The sequence below is a fragment of the Ovis aries genome, chromosome 25 (genome assembly GCF_016772045.2).
Source record: "Ovis aries strain OAR_USU_Benz2616 breed Rambouillet chromosome 25, ARS-UI_Ramb_v3.0, whole genome shotgun sequence".
Taxonomy (NCBI): Eukaryota; Metazoa; Chordata; class Mammalia; order Artiodactyla; family Bovidae; genus Ovis; species Ovis aries.
Genome location: NC_056078.1, coordinates 39,884,971 through 39,902,855, shown reverse-complemented (window position 1 = coordinate 39,902,855; position 17,885 = coordinate 39,884,971). Strand labels below are relative to the sequence as shown.

Sequence of the window (17,885 nt, the reverse complement as noted above, 5' to 3'; positions counted from 1 at the left end):
TGCATGAGGATCCTGGACCCTACCAGACTCATGGGCCTGTGGGCGCACACTCAGCCGTGGTGGACCCCTCATTGCACACGTGTTCATGTAAAGCGTAGCTCTGCAGACGTGGCCAGTCTCTGCCACTTTAAGACTTGCAGTTGCCTTGAAAGACACCGGAAGTGGAGTGGGAGCTGGTAGACGGTGGATCTCAGAGTACTGCCTTCATGCGAGGCCCGTCAGCTATGCTCCAGATCTGGGTCAAAGCCAAGGCCGTGGGGCAGTGAGGACCGTAAGTGTCCAGGTGAAGGGATAGCTACCAGCGTCCTCCCTGAACTGGCTAACCCTCAGTCCCCCATGTGGGGAAGCTGTGTGTTGGAGAGACTTTCTAAGATACAGGCCTTGCTCTTTCAGTGAACTTTTCATAAGGCGTATTAGATACGATGCATCTGATGAACTTGGTTTATCAGTTAGTTATTGCTGAGAAGCAGACCATCCCCGGAATTAGTGGCTTAGAACAAGTCATTTATAAATAGTCATTTGTGCGTATTTGTGAGCGTGTGTGTGTGTGTATGTGTGTGTGAGTCTGTAGGTCAACCAGGAAGTTTTGCTGTGGTCTCACTCAGTTCAGTTCAGTTCAGTTCAGTCGCTTGGTTGTGTCTGACTCTTCTGGTCTCACTGGAGCATCTGAATTCAGCTGACATGTAGCCCGGGGTAGTTACCTGGTCCACCTGATCCTTCTCCACACGTGTCTGCATCCCTCTGGAGGCTAGCAGAGGGCTCTTCTCCTGGTGGTGGCAGAGTCTGAGAGTGGAAACAGAAGTACCCACTTACTCTAACCTCTGCTTGTACCAAGTAACAGCAGTCTTATGAGTCAAAGCAGGTCATGTGGTTGAAGGTAGGGGCTGGAAGGGTCTTCAAAGTGACAGGGCAAGAAGCATGGTAATAGGGAGGCCTGAGTGCAGCTCATCTCCTATGTTTGGAACATTGTTTACACTGCATTGGTTAAAAGACAGTTTCTCAGGCAGAGCTGCACTGGAACTTTCTGAGATGACCCATCACATATGGTCTATATTTGTGCTAGTAAATATGGTAACCACCATCCAGATGTGGCCATTGAGTATTTAAAATGTGGCTAGTGTGACCAAGGAACTGAATGTGTGATTTTATTTAATTTTAATGAAATTAAGTTTGAATTTAAATAGCTACAGGTGGCTAGTCACAAGCCCAGATTGATGGGGGAGCATCAGGGATCATTTGGGCACAAGCTGTTGTGTGCCTGGCACGGGAGGCCACTGCTGATTTGAGCGAGGATGTCTGCTGGGTGCTGAGATATTCACAAGCTTACCCTTAGCAGGCATGAATTGTGCCGTGTGCTCAGGAGAGGGAGAGGCCGGGGTTGACAGCAGCCCTGAATTGTTCAAGTTGGGGTGCTGAATTTCTGTTCTTTGAGCCATCTCTGCCCACGTGTCCTGCCATTGCCTCTGATGGGTGAAGAAACTCTGAAGAAACACACTTTTCTTTCTAGGGCTAAATAAAGATCTCTAGGGTCCCCAGCAGGTTGGTGGGGACTGCATAGCCTCTCTGGGGGGCCCAAGGGTTATTGAGAGTCTGGAGCCTGTGTGTCAGGAGCCCCTGATGCTGGGGGAAATGTAAGCCACTGTGTGGTCCTCCATTGGTCACCTTTGGGGGAGTTCAGGGGCTGGGTGCAGAGGGCCCATCCTGCTGCTTGGTACCCCTGAGACCCTCGTGCTTTGTCAGGCAGGCCTCTCTGGGTGCATGTTGGTGCTCCGGGGCCCAGGCTGATGATGGACAATGCTGGCTGAGGTCATGGCTGGGCTAAAATACACGAGCTTGAATGTCAGATGTTTGCGATCTCTGGGGCTCTCGTCTGGGGACTGCCAGGTCCTCCGATGGACCATGAGGAGGTCAGCTCTCTGTGCCTCCCAGATGCAGGCCCCTGAGATGGAAGCAGGTGGTAGCTTCATGAACTGTGGTTCCTCACAGTCCTCTGAAAATGATACTCAGGGACTTTCATTCCCAGTGTACAGATGAAAACACTGAGGCACAAAGTAGATGGATGGTTTGCCCAGGTGTTAAGGAACTGTGCTAGACTGTAAGCATCTGAGCCTGCGGCAGGTGCTCAGACCAATGCCAGGGCTTCCCCTCATGATGGGAAATAGGGACCCTGTGCACCTGCCCCCCCGGAACCCAGTTATGACTCCACGACGCTGTGGCCTCCTGCCTGGCACTGTGCTTGGCTTTCCATGGCCATTCTTGTCATATCCAGCTAGGACTAGACTTACTGTTGAGCCTGACCTCTTGGCAAGATGGGCAGTGAAGAGACCACTGCTTGCATGGTGCCTGGCACGTGTCGAGTTCAAGAAAATTTGTGGAATAGGCACAAAGTGAAAGTTTGCGAAAGGAAGATTGGTTGGAAAAACAATTGGGTTGAATTAACACTGTACACTTTGAGTTTGGGTGACTGGTTGGGCCAAGGTGTGCCCAGGGAAGCCCATCGACAGCCCAGGTGCTGGAAGAGGACAGTTTGTGTGATTCAGGCTGGCCCAGAGTGTCCTCTGGAGGAGGTGGCTCAGGGGCAGGGCCTGCCTTTGGGAGCTGGGATACAGATATGGACCAGATGAAGGAAACATCCCAGGCTTGAAAAAGTGGCCTATGAACTGAGACTCTGGGCTGCAAGTGACAGAAATCCAGATCAAGTTGGCTCAGGTGGGAAAGGGTGTTTTTTGGCTCATGAAACTGAACAGTCCAGGAGAAGCCGGCTTCACAGATGGATCCAGAGGCTTAAATGACATCAGCAGGACTGTACCCTACTCTCGGACCTGGTTGCTGGGTCCATTTTTGGGCAGATCACCTTTTGGAGAAGTCAGAAGCCCATGCAAGGCTGCTGCTGAGAGATTTGGTCCTAATTAAAAAATGTTCAGCAGTGCTGGCCATCACAAGAGTAAGTTTTCACCAATGAGCGACATAGCTGGGCCCCAAGCTCCTTCTGGACCCCTGCTCCCTGGTGGTTTATTCCAGCTCCTTATTCTCCCCTCCTGCCCTGGGATTTCATTCTGCCCTCTTGGTGACTGCAGGGGAAAGAGCAGCCCTGTCTCCCAGATGCTTCACCAAAATGCCAGGACGGTGCCCGGTCCAGGACCATCCCGGACCACCTGCTCACCCCCAATCCAGTCAGGATGTACAGTTCTCATTGTACTCGGAGGGGAGTCACTTCAGCTGGGAAAAGAGTGGATGAGGAAAGTTCATCTAGGAAAATCAAGTCCCTGGAACAAGACAGTGCCCCAGACCTCAGGGCTGGGGTGTGAGGGTACAGGGTATTCAATTATAAGATTGGGGCAGGGACCGAGATTGGAACCACGCAAGGCCAGGTCAGTCAGTGGCCTTAGCTCATCACTGAGGGTCAAGGAGTTGCAGCGCCAGGTGGAGGGACTGTGGGTCATGGGTTATGGACCACCACCACATATAGCAACCAGGACAGGACTGCCAGAACTTTCACTTCTATTGGATGAAAAAAAATAGGGAGAGAAAGGGAAATTCTTCAGGACACTTTTTGGCTCCAGAACCTGTTGGTGGCAGGAAGTGCTCCCTGCAGTGGGAGACACTTATCCAAGGGCTGGATGCTGATATAGAATGTTGGCACCAAATAGATGCCTTGCATTCCTTTGTCCATTGGTCCACGGAGGCAGACTTGAGTCCTCGTGCAAGGCTTATATGGGGGTAGCACTGGTGATAGACACCATCCAAGGTCCTTTTCTGCTTAAAGACGGTTCTCTTCCCCTCCTCTTCTCCACTGCTCAGATATCCGTGGGCTCCAAAGCTTTCTGGACCAGGCCTCGAGGCTGGGCCTTGACGTCTCTTTACAAAAGGTGGACAAGAACATTAGCCACGTGTTCACCAGCCTCTTCACCACGATGAAGACGGAGGAGCTGAACCGCTACCGAGACACGCTGCGCCGCGCCATCCTGCTGCTGAGCCCGCAGGGGGCGCACTCCTTCATCAACGAGGTAGGTGATGGGGCCTGGGGCCCCAGGAGCTCTGCCCAGGGCTCCCTGCGGGGTGACTCAGGTGGGCTGCAGGTGCTGTCTGCTCGGGCATGGCTGGAATGGATGTTGGAACCCCTGGATGCTGGGCCCACAGCTCAGACCACGAAGGTGGAGACCGCAGCACAACTTGGCTCCCAACTGGTCCCTGACCAGTGATGCAGTGTCTGCCCAGATGCTGAGAGGATTGGGGCAGCTAGTGGGAAGCCTGCTTATAAGTCACTGCCAGGGATTTCTGTGGCAAAACTCAGGCCTTTGTTTGTTGCTGTTTGTTTCCTTTTAAGTTTCCTCTCTTTGTTGACAGGTGTAAGCCTCTAGAGATAAAACAGATTTCCAGCTCTCTGCAGAGGTGGGCTGCTCTTCTCGGGATGTGTTCACACCTGGACGAGGTGTCGCTTGCATACGCTTGCACATGTGCTCACTTTTTTGGTGCCTGGGAGAATCAGTGATTTTTTTTCTGAACACCTCTATGAGCGGTTAGGACCTTCTAATGAAGACAGGGCCCGCAAGTGTTTGGGAACAGACAACTAGAAATAGCCTGTGAGCCAATTGATTGGTGGGACCCGGTGATCTGAAGGCAAAGAAGTGACAGTCTGGAGCTGGACTCCTGCCTCTCTGGCCTGGGTGGGTTTCAGGGCCCAGGCTGGCAGCAGCAGTGGACTGAAGGAATCAGGGCACTGCCGAACGCTCCCTGCAGCTTTCTTTCTAACCCCAGTCACTTTGTTGGCCCTCTCTGAATGTTAAATGAAGTGAAGGGCAGAATTATACTAATCCTACTTGATGTCCTTTGCTTGCTTCTTCTGCTTTCCCCTCTAATTAATTATTACTCAAAATGCTACCTCATGTATCAGGAGCCAGCACGAAGCCCACTGCTGGAGAACTTAAAATTCGGGAATGCTTAATTTCATGCAGTTGGCTGGCCGCCATGCTGCTTTGGGCTAATCAGGCCCTGGATCACGCTGGTGGTCCAGCCAGACTGTGAGGTCTGGGCGGCGTTTGGCATTTTCACCAGCACACATTTCCCTGTATGAAGTGACTCAGGCCAGTCATGGGCAGGTGAGGATTAGCAGCACTAACGCGTTGGAGGCTTTCTCAGACCGTTCCTACCCGTGTCCTGGCCGGTGTCTGCTCCTAGGAAAGCTTTTCTCCTTGCTGAATTCCATCTGCTCTCAGAGTCTGCTCTGGGCTGGTGTCTGCTAGTGGCGCCAGGCTCCACCCCTCCCTCTTCTCACCAATCCCTTGCCTCTTCTCCTTGCTTGCAAGTAGGAAAAACATTGGTTTTGGAGGTAAAGGACTTTGGAGTCAAGTCCAGCTCCCCCCTCTGGCTCTGTGTGACCCTGAGTGATTTGCTTCACCTCTGAAACTTCGGTATCTTTATCAGAAAGTAGGGATGGAGGGGGTGACGGACACAGAGCTTCTCAAGAAGCACCAGGCTCATACAGAGTTCACATTCAGCATTTCCCTTCCAGAGGAGTTCAGCTCCCCACTCTCTTTTTAGGCCCTACAAGCATTTACCACAGAACCAAGATGGGCCTAAAGATAGCATTTCCAAGTGGTTAATTACGCAAACTCCTGCAGGGTTGATGCACATGACTTGGCTTTGGCCGGTCAGCCTCTTAATCCCCCAGACCTTGTTTGCAAAGCCTTTACTTTGCTGGGTGTGCAGAGCTGGGGTTGCCCGGAGAGTGCTGCTCTTAATATTGGGCAAGAATGACAAGGAGGGAGAGATGGCAGGAGCCTGTGGGGGTAGGACAGCCCCTGGGCATCATGGCCTCCGGCTCCAGCCCCTCAGAGTCGGTCTCCGGTGCCATATACCTGCTGTCAAGAGGAGGGATTGCCATCATTCCCTGGGTGCCCACCGCAGCCTGGCATTCTGTGTGCCTTCTCTAATCCTCACACTTTGAAAATGAGGCAATTGGAGCTGAAGAAGTTAAATGACTTAAAAGTCACACAAGCAGCCATCAGGGTTTAAACAGGACTCAAGTCCAGACTGACCCTCTCCAAAGCCCCTGTATGCCATGCTGCTCATGTGCTCTCAGGCACATCGCAGCTTATTACGCTTCCCAGATACTGTGCTTTTTACCAATTGATGGTTTGGGGCAACCCTGTGCTGTCAGATGATAGTATCTTTTAGCAATGAGGTATCTTTTAATTAGAGTATATACACTGTGTTTTTAGACAGAATGTTATTGCAGACAATAGAACACAGTATGGTGTAAATGTAACTTTTATATATCTGGAGAAACGAAAAATATGTGTGACTCGCCTTATTGCACTATGTGCTTTATTGAGGTGATCCTGAAACTGAATCCATGCTATCTCTGAAGTCTGCCTATACAGAAAATACAAGCGTAGACATTACTGTATTGGGTAAAACTCGGCTGTGCTGGTTTCATGGGGGAAGGTATAATTTAGTTGCCTCTGTCTGGGGTCTTGTGGAAGTTCTTAGGGTGCTTGTGCTCAAAGAATTTTAGTACATCTACTAAGCGTGGTAGAGGAAGGAATCTGGACTGTGGAGGTGAACGTGACCTGAATGGCTGGCTTAGCTTAGCAGGTCCCTTAAGAGAGACTTGGTGATGCCAATCCTGGAACAAAACCTTTATTCCCTGCTCCCAGGCATTGCTTGGGCTTTTCAAGCAGAGTAACCCAGCCTCTTCTTTGTGGTGACAAGGACAGAGGATGTTCACAAGGGTGTCCCACTGCCAGGGCACGTCCTGAATTTTACAAAAGATAAAACGTTGGTGGGGGGAAGTAAATGGCCTGACCACCCTCACCCTGTTGATGACGTGTTGGTATCAGACAGTCAGGGATGGACCAGTTACAGTGGGGGTGGGTGATGTGGCCCTCCCAGCGGTAAGTCCTTCCCTTCCCTGCTCAGAGCCTGGCTGATGGGAGTAAGGGAGGACAGGGTTCTGCTTGACTCTTTCACATTTTGCTACATGTGAATCTGTCGGGTGGACTGGCATCTTCACGGTCGTAAATGTCAAATTCTACATGACATGGACATGGCTGTCCGGGCCCCGCCAGGCTGTTCATATGCTATGCTGGGAGCCACTTCCCTGTCCAGCGTCCAGGCACACTCAGTCCCTGTGAGGGGTTTGGCCTGGGAGCCCATGCACTGCTGGCCCATCTGTGATCCCACTTGCAAGGGGCTACCTTGACCAGGGTCTGTGAGCTTGGGGGATCTAGCCTTGATGGTGGGTGAGTCGTCAAGTGCTGTAGGCCAAGGCACTGGAGTCTGCTTGTGGGGCCCTGTGGGCTCATATAACAGGCCCTATCCCTGATGGCTTGAGTGGTAAAGAATCTGCCTGCAGTCCAGGAGTTGGGAGACCTGGGTTGGATCCCTGGGTCAGGAAGATCCCCTGAAGGAGGGCATGGCAACCCACTCAAGTATTCTCCTGAAAAATCCCATGGACAGAGGAGCCTGGTGGGGTGCAGGCCATGGGTCCAGGCCACAAAGAGTCAGATATGACTAGGCACGCATGCATCTCAAGTTTCCCTCAGCTTTTATCTCTAAGTGCTGTATCCACCTTTCCCCCTCTGAGATCTCTTTTTTAAAAAATCACAGTCTTAACAATTACCGCATCAGTGCATTAAGGCTCTCCTTGGGGAGACTAGGCTCAGAGGTGACAGAACTCTGGTCTCCTGGTTCCAGACCTGGAGACCCCTGTGAGGCTGCCCTGGGTGGGCAGTGAGGACCCAGGCCATGGAGGGGAGCTTTCTGTGGGCTCTGCACTGGGGCTCCCTTAGTGAGCAGAGGTGGCACCTCCCAGTCATCCCTAACTGGGGACTGAGCTGGACTCAATGTGAGCCTCAGTTCTTCTCCAGACCATTGCCTGCTGAGCCAGAATTCTGGAGGATGGTGACAGCAATCTCTGATGCTATACTCAATGTAACCTGTCAGCCCAAACCACCAGCCAGGGAAGGCTGTGGCAGTCCTGAAGTAATCCAGGTGACAGCTGCTGAGAGGGGCTGAGGGTAGGGATCTTGTTCCTGGCCACTGGAGCCCTCCCCTCTGCTCAGAAGTTCCTTTTCTCTCTCTCTCTCTCTCTCTCTGTTTCACAAACAGATGAAATATTTTAATAGCTTTCATTTAATTCATTTGTGAAACCCCCCCAAACTGGTATTTTGATTAGAGTTGCTTTGGATTTATAGATTAATTTTGGAAGAAATAGTAACTTTACAATACTTCTTATTCAATAACATGTATTTCTTCATTTTTTTGAAGCTTTCTTTAATGTCCTTCAGTGAGCTTTTGTAGTTTAAGTTCAGTTTGTGTACTTATTAAAATATATGTTTCACAGTGTAAAATGTTTGAAAACGGCTGGAATAAGGAGTTAATTAGGAGTTAAAAGAGCACATTTAGTTTATATACAAAGGAGTAATAATTCCATGACCCTGGATGTATTAATTTTTTGCGTATCGCTTTCTTTCTGCTGCAAACTTGTGTTTAGGAAAGGAGTTCCTTCTTCCATTGGTCTAGCATTGAATGAGTCTGATGCTGGGCCAAGTTCTACATGTGTTAGTCACTCAGTCGTGTCTGACTCTTTGCAGCCCCATGGATTGTGGCCCGCCAGGCTCTTCTGTCCATGGAATTCTCCAGGCAAGAACACTGGACTTGGTTACTGTTTCCTTTTCCAGGCCAGGTTCTGTGGTGGGTACTAAAGCCGCTGTCTCTGCTCTCATGGGTCCCCCAGCTTGGTGGGGAGGACAGAGGTGTTAATGGCCCCCTTCACCTATAAAAAGCAGAGGTGTGGACCAGGTTCTGTGAGAGCTCTGAGGTTGGAGCTATGCCCTCTGGTCCAGGAGAAGTGGAGTGGTCAGGGGGCTAGGGCCTCCCTGGAGTGAGGGGCACTGGGTCTGGATCTCTAGGAATGAAATCTCATTAGCTTCATGGTCAAGGTGAGGCTGGAGACAGGGCTCTGGAGAGCCCCAGTGTCTTCAGGGTCACATGTGTGGTGTGGTTGCAGCAGTGGGCAGGGAGTGGTGAGGCTGAGGCTGAGATGGCAGCAGGAAGGGGCTCCCTAGTCCAGGGGTGGGAAATCTGAACTTCAGGACTGCTTTGTTCTTGGGGTCCTTTCCAGGGTTTTCAAGGTCAGTGGCTATTGTGGCCGCTATGACCTTAGCCCCCGTTCTGTTGGGGGATGTGAATGTCTTAACTGTTGTTTCTTCTCCAGGTCAGGTTTGACGCAGAGCACTCCAGTCCACAGTCCATTTTGGCCCTGGGCTTCATCTCATCTTCTTGAAGGAGATTCTATCCATCCGTGTGTCAGTATCCATGTGTCCGGGTGTCCATCTGTCCGTCCACCTGTCCATGCATCCGTGAGTCCTTCCATCCATCTGTCCGTCTATCCACATAGTCATCCATCCATCCAGTACAGATTGGGTGTCTGCTATGGACCAGGAACCATATCAAGTACTAGCTGGAAACACACTGACGTACCTTCTCCTGGAGACCTGCCATAACACTGTGGCTACTTTGTGGCAGTGGTCCTGCTGGGCGTGTGCGCTGGTGACTGAGGGGCGCCTCAGGGCTCTCTTCCACCAGGGCGTCCTCTGGGTGTGCGTGGGGGACTCCAGGACTTCGTCCTTCCAGCTCTCATCCATCGTTTTTCTGCTTCTGTTTGTAACTGTGCGGGGGCTCCCCTTTCCTTTTGTATCCTCTTTCTTTCTCTCTTCTCCCTCCCTGTCTCTTTTGTTTTACTGGGAAAAGTAGAAACATTAAGCGATCTTAAGTATTTATGGAGAAGAATTGCCCCTGCTTCTCAGTTCCTGAGGCAGGCACTGTACGCTGTCCATGCCCTGCCGTCCACGTACCGTCCAGCTCTGTGGGGCCTGTTCCTCCCACTGGAGTGCGGCCTCCTCAAGGGCAGGAACTGAGTGTGTCCACTGTTTTATCTTCCGAGAGCAGCACAGTCTTGGCTCACAGTGGCTGTTGAGGGAATGAACGAATGGATATTTTATATTTCCTACCTTCAGTAGAAAGCTGTGTTTTGTTTCCTTTGTATGTGCCTCAGTTGCCTATTTTGAGCTGGTCCTCAAGTCCTTGGCCAGCTCATCCGCAAGGGCTTTGATCTTAAAACTTCTGCTTTTGGGAAGGCTTAAGTTTGCTTCGCAACACTGCCTTGGCCTGGTCTTGGTTCCTTGGTCAGCGAATGGCATAGACTGTAACCTGTGGGTGGCACGTGGTACCCCAGGAAAGAGTGGAGTGCAGGGAGGCGAGTGGATCAGGAGAGGCCTGGCAGTAAGTAACAGTGCAGACAGGTTGGATGACTGGACACACACACACACACACACACACACACACACACACACGGGCTGATAGAGTGATAATAGCCAACCAGCCACATACACGGGTACGAGCAGACCCTAAGACTAACTAGCAAGAGGCACTGACCTGGGCACATAGGCAAGCGCGCGCACACACACACACTCACACATCCTGAAAGGCATTGCTGGTGGCAGAGCAATCTGGGGAAGGCACTGAAATGCTGGGAGAGAAGCAGCTGCGCTCAGTGACGGTTGCAGCTGATGGCATTTGCCTTTGCTGTTAACATGATCTCTGTAGCCTCCTTCTGCAGCGAGGAGGATGGGAGAAAGGACAGCGAGCCGAATAGCCTGCTGATGGGACAGCTCCCCATGGCTCTGGGAGTGGTGATTGTCTTTCTCCCTGGCTGGGAGGAGGAGGAGGTGAATGTGAAGGGACAATGGTGGACAGCCCCACTTCCAACATCCCTCCCCACCCCGCACAGGACTGGCTTCCCAGGCAGCGAGTGTGGCTGGAGGCCAATTTAATCTTTACTAGGAGCACAATCTAGCTGGGAAAGATCGAAGGCGGGGAGACAAGGGGACGACAGAGGATGAGATGGCTGGATGGCATCACCGACTTGATGGACATGAGTTTGAGCAAGCTCCGGGAGTTGGTAATGGACAGGGAGGCCTGGCATGCTGCACTCAGACGTGACTGAGTGACTGAGCTGAGAAGCACAGTCAGGGTTAATGCCTGGCTTCGAATCAATTGCTTCTCAGAGTTTGCTGCAGTGAGTGAGTTTGCACCCACAATTTGAATATAAAGATAGCACTTTTTAATACATTCATAGCAAAGGTAAATTAAATAATTGTGGCGTTCTGTTGTCCCACATGATATATGCAAATATTTCTCACTCCAACGTGGTAAATCTTCAGCAGATGACTTTATCACTCAGAGCTAGGATAATTCTGTGCCATTTAAGTATCACTTATCAGAATGTTTAAAATTACTAATTAATTATAGAAGATTAATTTTTAAATGTGGCCCCGCATTTGCATTTAATTATATCCCACTGTTTATGGATTTTAAAGCCTTCATACTGTACCAAAAGGGCAATGAGTCTGAGAAATTCCTTTTCTTTTTTCCTTAGAAATTCTTAGAGATGAGCTCAGGAGGAAGAGATATTTGGTAGAGATATTCTGGCAGATTTGGAGCTCAGTGATGTTCAAAACAGCTGGAATCCTTGGCTTGGCCAAGACAGGGAAGGGCAGAGAGCTGTCCCACCAGGGCCTGTGTCCTGACCACTGTCCCCTCCCTTCTCTGTCCCCACACTCCTCTCATCCTTCCTAAGCCTGTGCATACTGGGAAAGCTGTCCCGGGCCTGCAGGGGCCTGCAGCATCCCCGGCACCCTGGCATGGCTGCCCCCTGCCCCCCGCCACCATGCTGTGAGCCTTTGTGTAGCTCTCTTCCCAGGAGGCCTAGGAGCCCAGGAGAGCAGGAGCACAGACACATTCATCTTTCTTAATGGCCTTTCCGGGCCCATGAGTGATTGTTTTCAAAGGCATGCAGGCAGGGTGCACTCCCTTCAGCCCTGACTTCTGTTCCAAGCAAATAATCTCTAGATGCTCAGTTACCCAGTGGACAGAGTAAACAATCTGAACCTTCAGGCCAAGCAGGAGCACCTGAGTAAGAGACTGTTTTGAAAGAATTTAATGTTTGGTTTTTTTTTTTTTTTTGAATTTTTATTTTTTTATTTTATTTTATTTTTAATTTTAGTTTTTAATTTTTTAAATTTTAAAATCTTTAATTCTTACATGCATTCCCAAACATGAACCCCCCTCCCACCTCCCTCCCCATAACAACTTTCTGGGTCATCCCCATGCACCAGCCCCAAGCATGCTGCATCCTGCGTCAGACATAGACTGGCGATTCAATTCACATGATAGTATACATGTTAGAATGTCATTCTCCCAAATCATCCCACCCTCTCCCTCTCCCTCTGAGTCCAAAAGTCCGTTATACACATCTGTGTCTCTTTCCCTGTCTTGCATACAGGGTCGTCATTGCCATCTTCCTAAATTCCATATATATGTGTTAGTATACTGTATTGGTGTTTTTCTTTCTGGCTTACTTCTCTCTGTATAATCGGCTCCAGTTTCATCCATCTCATCAGAACTGATTCAAATGAATTCTTTTTAACGGCTGAGTAATACTCCATTGTGTATATGTACCACAGCTTTCTTATCCATTCATCTGCTGATGGACATCTAGGTTGTTTCCATGTCCTGGCTATTATAAACAGTGCTGCGATGAACATTGGGGTACATGTGTCTCTTTCAATTCTGGTTTCCTCGGTGTGTATGCCCAGAAGTGGGATTGCTGGGTCATAAGGTAGTTCTATTTGCAATTTTTTAAGGAATCTCCACACCGTTCTCCATAGTGGCTGTACTAGTTTGCATTCCCACCAACAGTGTAGGAGGGTTCCCTTTTCTCCACAGCCTCTCCAGCATTTATTGCTTGCAGATTTTTGGATCGCAGCCATTCTGACTGGTGTGAAGTGGTACCTCATTGTGGTTTTGATTTGCATTTCTCTAATAATGAGTGATGTTGAGCATCTTTTCATGTGTTTGTTAGCCATCCGTATGTCTTCTTTGGAGAAATGTCTATTTAGTTCTTTGGCCCATTTTTGATTGGGTCATTTATTTTTCTGGAATTGAGCTGCATAAGTTGCTTGTATATTTTTGAGATTAGTTGTTTGTCAGTTGCTTCATTTGCTATTATTTTCTCCCATTCCGAAGGCTGTCTTTTCACCTTGCTTATATTTTCCTTTGTTGTGCAGAAGCTTTTAATTTTAATTAGATCCCATTTGTTTATTTTTGCTTTTATTTCCAGAATTCTGGGAGGTGGATCATAGAGGATCCTGCTGTGATTTATGTCTGAGAGTGTTTTGCCTATGTTCTCCTCTAGGAGTTTTATAGTTTCTGATCTTACAGTTAGATCTTTAATCCATTTTGAGTTTATTTTTGTGTGCGGTGTTAGAAAGTGATCTAGTTTCATTCTTTTACAAGTGGTTGACCAGTTTTCCCAGCACCACTTGTTAAAGAGATTGTCTTTACTCCATTGTATATTCTTGCCTCCTTTGTCAAAGATAAGGTGTCCATATGTGTGTGGATTTATCTCTGGGCTTTCTATTTTGTTCCATTGATCTATATGTCTGTCTTTGTGCCAGTACCATACTGTCTTGATGACTGTGGCTTTGTAGTAGAGCCTAAAGTCAGGCAAGTTGATTCCTCCAGTTCCATTCTTCTTTCTCAAGATTGCTTTGGCTATTCGAGGTTTTTGTATTTCCATACAAATCTTGAAATTATTTGTTCTAGTTCTGTGAAAAATGTGGCTGGTAGCTTGATAGGGATTGCATTGAATTTGTAAATTGCTTTGGGTAGTATACTCATTTTCACTATATTGATTCTTCCAATCCATGAACATGGTATATTTCTCCATCTATTAGTGTCCTCTTTGATTTCTTTCATCAGTGTTTTATAGTTTTCTATATATAGGTCTTTAGTTTCTTTAGGTAGATATATTCCTAAGTATTTTATTCTTTTCGTTGCAATGGTGAATGGAATTGTTTCCTTAATTTCTTTTCTACTTTCTCATTATTCATGTATAGGAATGCAAGGGATTTCTGTGTGTTGATTTTATATCCTGCAACTTTACTATATTCATTGATTAGCTCTAGTAATTTTCTGGTGGAGTTTTTAGGGTTTTCCATGTAGAGGATCATGTCATCTGCAAACAGTGAGAGTTTTACTTCTTCTTTTCCAATTTGGATTCAGCAGTTGTATGCCAATAAAATGGACAACGTGGAAGAAATGGACAAATTCTTAGAAAAGTACAATTTTCCAAAACTGAACCAGGAAGAAATAGAAAATCTTAACAGACCCATCACAAGCACGGAAATTGATACTGTAATCAGAAATCTTCCAGCAAACAAAAGTCCAGGTCCAGATGGCTTCACAGCTGAATTCTACCAAAAATTTCGAGAAGAGCTAACACCTATCCTCCTCAAACTCTTCCAGAAAATTGCAGAGGAAGGTAAACTTCCAAACTCATTCTATGAGGCCACCATCACCCTAATACCAAAACCTGACAAAGATGTCACAAAAAAAGAAAACTACAGGCCAATATCTCTGATGAACATAGATGCAAAAATCCTCAACAAAATTCTAGCAATCAGAATCCAACAACACATTAAAAAGATCATACACCATGACCAAGTGGGCTTTATCCCAGGGATGCAAGGATTCTTCAATATCTGCAAATCAATCAATGTAATTCACCACATTAACAAATTGAAAAATAAAAACCATATGATTATCTCAATAGATGCAGAGAAGGCCTTTGACAAAATTCAACATCCATTTATGATAAAAACTCTCCAGAAAGCAGGAGTAGAAGGAACATACCTCAACATAATAAAAGCTATCTATGACAAACCCACAGCAAACATGATCCTCAATGGTGAAAAATTGAAAGCATTTCCCCTAAAGTCAGGAACAAGACAAAGGTGTCCACTTTCACCCCTACTATTCAACATAGTTCTGGAAGTTTTGGCCACAGCAATCAGAACAGAAAAAGAAATAATGTTTGGTTTTTAAATTTCAAAGGGCCATCCAAACCCTCGTCCAGGGAAATGCTTGAATGATGGTGGACGTTCTGGAGTTTGTTTTCTGTTGAGTGCTGTTTCTATTGTTATGCCCAGAGTCCGAGTCCCCAAAACTGAGAGAATAAGACGTCCACAGCAATGCAAAAGCATAAAGGGGTTTATTGCTAGCTCGAGTTAGGGCCCAGGTCTCATCTGGCACAGTGGAATCCGACAAGAGCCCCGAGCTCTGAATCACATCTACTTTTATACAGACGGTTCTTTGTTCCTGTAACAGCATAGCTGATTGGTTAAACTGTTAGTGCGTGTGGGACTTTCAACCTCGAATCCCTATTTGGATTGGCTCAGGTCTGGCGCGGGTGGGCGGGCTACAGGGATTTTTTTCTGATTGGTCGAGCTACACTGCCTGCCGGAGTTCCCAGTGCCTCAGCTTTCCTAGAGACTAAACCTCAGGCCTAGCCTGCCCCTTAGACCCTGTCCTGGCTTCAGTTTGGTCCTAACACTATCTCAAGTTACATGTTGAATCTGCCACCCCATTCGCGATACTCAGGGAGGCCTTATTCAGCTGTCTGCTCCTTCCTGGGTTGAAGAGAGGGATCTCAAACCTGAAGGCTGGGGCTGGAGACGCCTGGTGTTCTTTTCTTCCTTTGTGGGCCATTACATAGCCAGTCAAGTGTTTCCTCCCTGCAGGAGTCTCTGTGGCTTATTAGCAGGTAGCCCTTGGGACTGGGGAGGCGGCAGGCCTGAGAAATAGGCGTTCACTAAGGAAAGCAGCCTGAAGCAGTGGAATGACTCAATTACCCTTTCTGCTCCGGGAACCCCCAGGGTGCTGAGCCTGGGGAGGTCTCCCCTGAGGTGGTGAGTCAGCCCTTTGTTGGCTGAACGTCTGGGTGGGGAGCCCAGTGGGGAAGAGGCAGCATTTCCTCAGCGCTGCGGGAAGCCAGAGGAAGACTGGGATGTTTAGAGAGGCAGAGTTGCAGCGAGGTGACTCCGTGGTGTTAATCTCAGAGAAGCTGCCTACGCTGTGTAGCCCACATCTGGCGCCATTGTCTCTGTGCCACCCTACGGAGCCCTCACTTGGTGCCATCGGGAACTCGATCTCGGTCATCTGCTTTTTCTGTGCTCAAGCTGCCAGTCAGCTTGGAGAAGAGAAGGCCTGTCTGTCAGTTAGCTGGTGCAGTGTAACAAACCAGCCCCCAGCTCAGCGTCTTGAAACGATAATGCTCATACTTGCGAGTCTCCTGGTCAGCAGACTGTCAGCAGACAGTCAGACATGACTGATCTTGTCTGGGCTTGCTTGTGCGTCTGCGGTCAGCTGGCTGTTCAGCTGGGGCTGGCGGGTTGAGGTGGTGGCTGACTGGCTGTGAGTTGTGGTAGTCTGGCACCAGGCTCCGGGTCTCTCATCACCAGTTGCTAGCCCACACTTATTTGCAGGGCACCAGCAGAGTTTCACCAGAGCAAACGCAGGTGCTCGGGGCTGCTGGAGGTCTGGGTTCAGACCTGGCGCATCGTGGCTTCTGCCAGCAGGTCAGCCTGGATTTAAGGGCCAGGGGAGGGAGAAGGCAATGGCAACCCACTCCAGTGTTCTTGCCCGGAGAATCCCAGGGATGGCGGAGCCTGGTGGGCTGCAGTCCATGGGGTCCGCAAAGAGTCAGACAAGACTGAGCAACTTCACTTTCACTTTTCACTTTCATGCATTGGAGAAGGCAATGGCAACCCACTCCAGTGTTCTTGCCTGGAGAATCCCAGGGATGGCGGAGTCTGGTGGGCTGCCGTCTATGGGGTCGCACAGAGTCGGATGTGACTGAAGCGACTTAGCAGCAGCAGCAGCAGGAGGGAGCCTTGGGGAAAACTCTTGGGGGAACTGCAAGGCCACGTTGCAAAGGGCGTGGACACAGTAAAGGAGGGTGAGTTGGGGCCATTTTGCAGTCTGCTACCATTCCCACGTGGGCTTCCTAGGAGGCAGGTCTGTGTGTGACAGGGGCCACGTGCCTTCTTCTTCTAACTTTGTTTTGACCTTGCTCGACTTTGGGGTCAGAGTGGCGAGGCAGAGGGTGTGGAACCATGGGAGAAATAAAAATAAAAGCCTTTATCAAGCTTGCTTATGTGGACCCATGAGCTCACCTAATCTCAGCAATGCTGGAGAGGAAGGGTTGTCACCATGCTCTGGAGCCCGGGGATTTAGGGATTTTCTTGTGCTCCCACAGGTAGGGTGACAGAGCTGGGATGGGAATTCAGAACCCCTTGACTCACAGCCCAGCTCTCTTCTGCTATATGCCGCTGGGAGAGGGAGGAGACTTGCTGCCTCTGACAGATCAAAGGGAAGTCCATTCTCCTCCTAGAATATGTCGAATGGTGGACTCAATGAGAATCGCCACTGAGGAGCAGGCAGGGTAGGCTTCCAGAAGTGGACTGGATAGCCTCTGAGAGTCATCTGGGGAAGGAGGGCTCCCTCCCTCCCCATCATGGTCCTGTCTCTGCCCACTCACCTGCAGAGAGTGTGAGGGGCTGGACAGGCCGCCCGTGCCTCTCTCCTTGGCACCAGTAAGCATGTCCTCCTAGAGACCCTCTATTCACCAAACAGCCTGAGGGCGTTTGGCCTAACCCTTCTGTAGCATGGTTAATGGGACAGAGAAGAGCTCTGCAAGCAGGTTTGGTCCAGCTTCTGTCCCATTTCCTGTCCCGGCATCTTTCTGAGCTTTGCTTACCCATGTGTGCAAAGGAGTTAATGATACTTGACTCACAAGGTTACTCCAGGGATTAAGCATGGGGAATGTTCCGGGATATAGAGCCCCACTTTTCCTCTTTCACAGGGTCTAGCACACGGGTGGCCACCAGAAGGTGTCCAGTAACTAGTGTGTCAATGGGGAGATTGCAGAAGGCAACAGCACCCCACTCCAGTACTTTTGCCTGGAAAATCCTACGGAC

General features: G+C 49.2%; 1 protein-coding gene across 2 annotated transcripts in view; it reads left to right on the top strand.

Moving 5' to 3' along the window:
• GRID1 (glutamate ionotropic receptor delta type subunit 1) overlaps window positions 1-17,885 on the top strand; it is a 689,685-nt gene that overhangs the window by 207,527 nt on the left and 464,273 nt on the right. For both annotated transcript variants that reach the window (XM_027962365.3, XM_042241196.1), the window contains exon 4: window positions 3,802-4,007. In XM_027962365.3, the coding sequence (XP_027818166.2) occupies window positions 3,802-4,007 (206 nt within the window). The remainder of the gene's footprint in view (window positions 1-3,801; window positions 4,008-17,885) is intronic.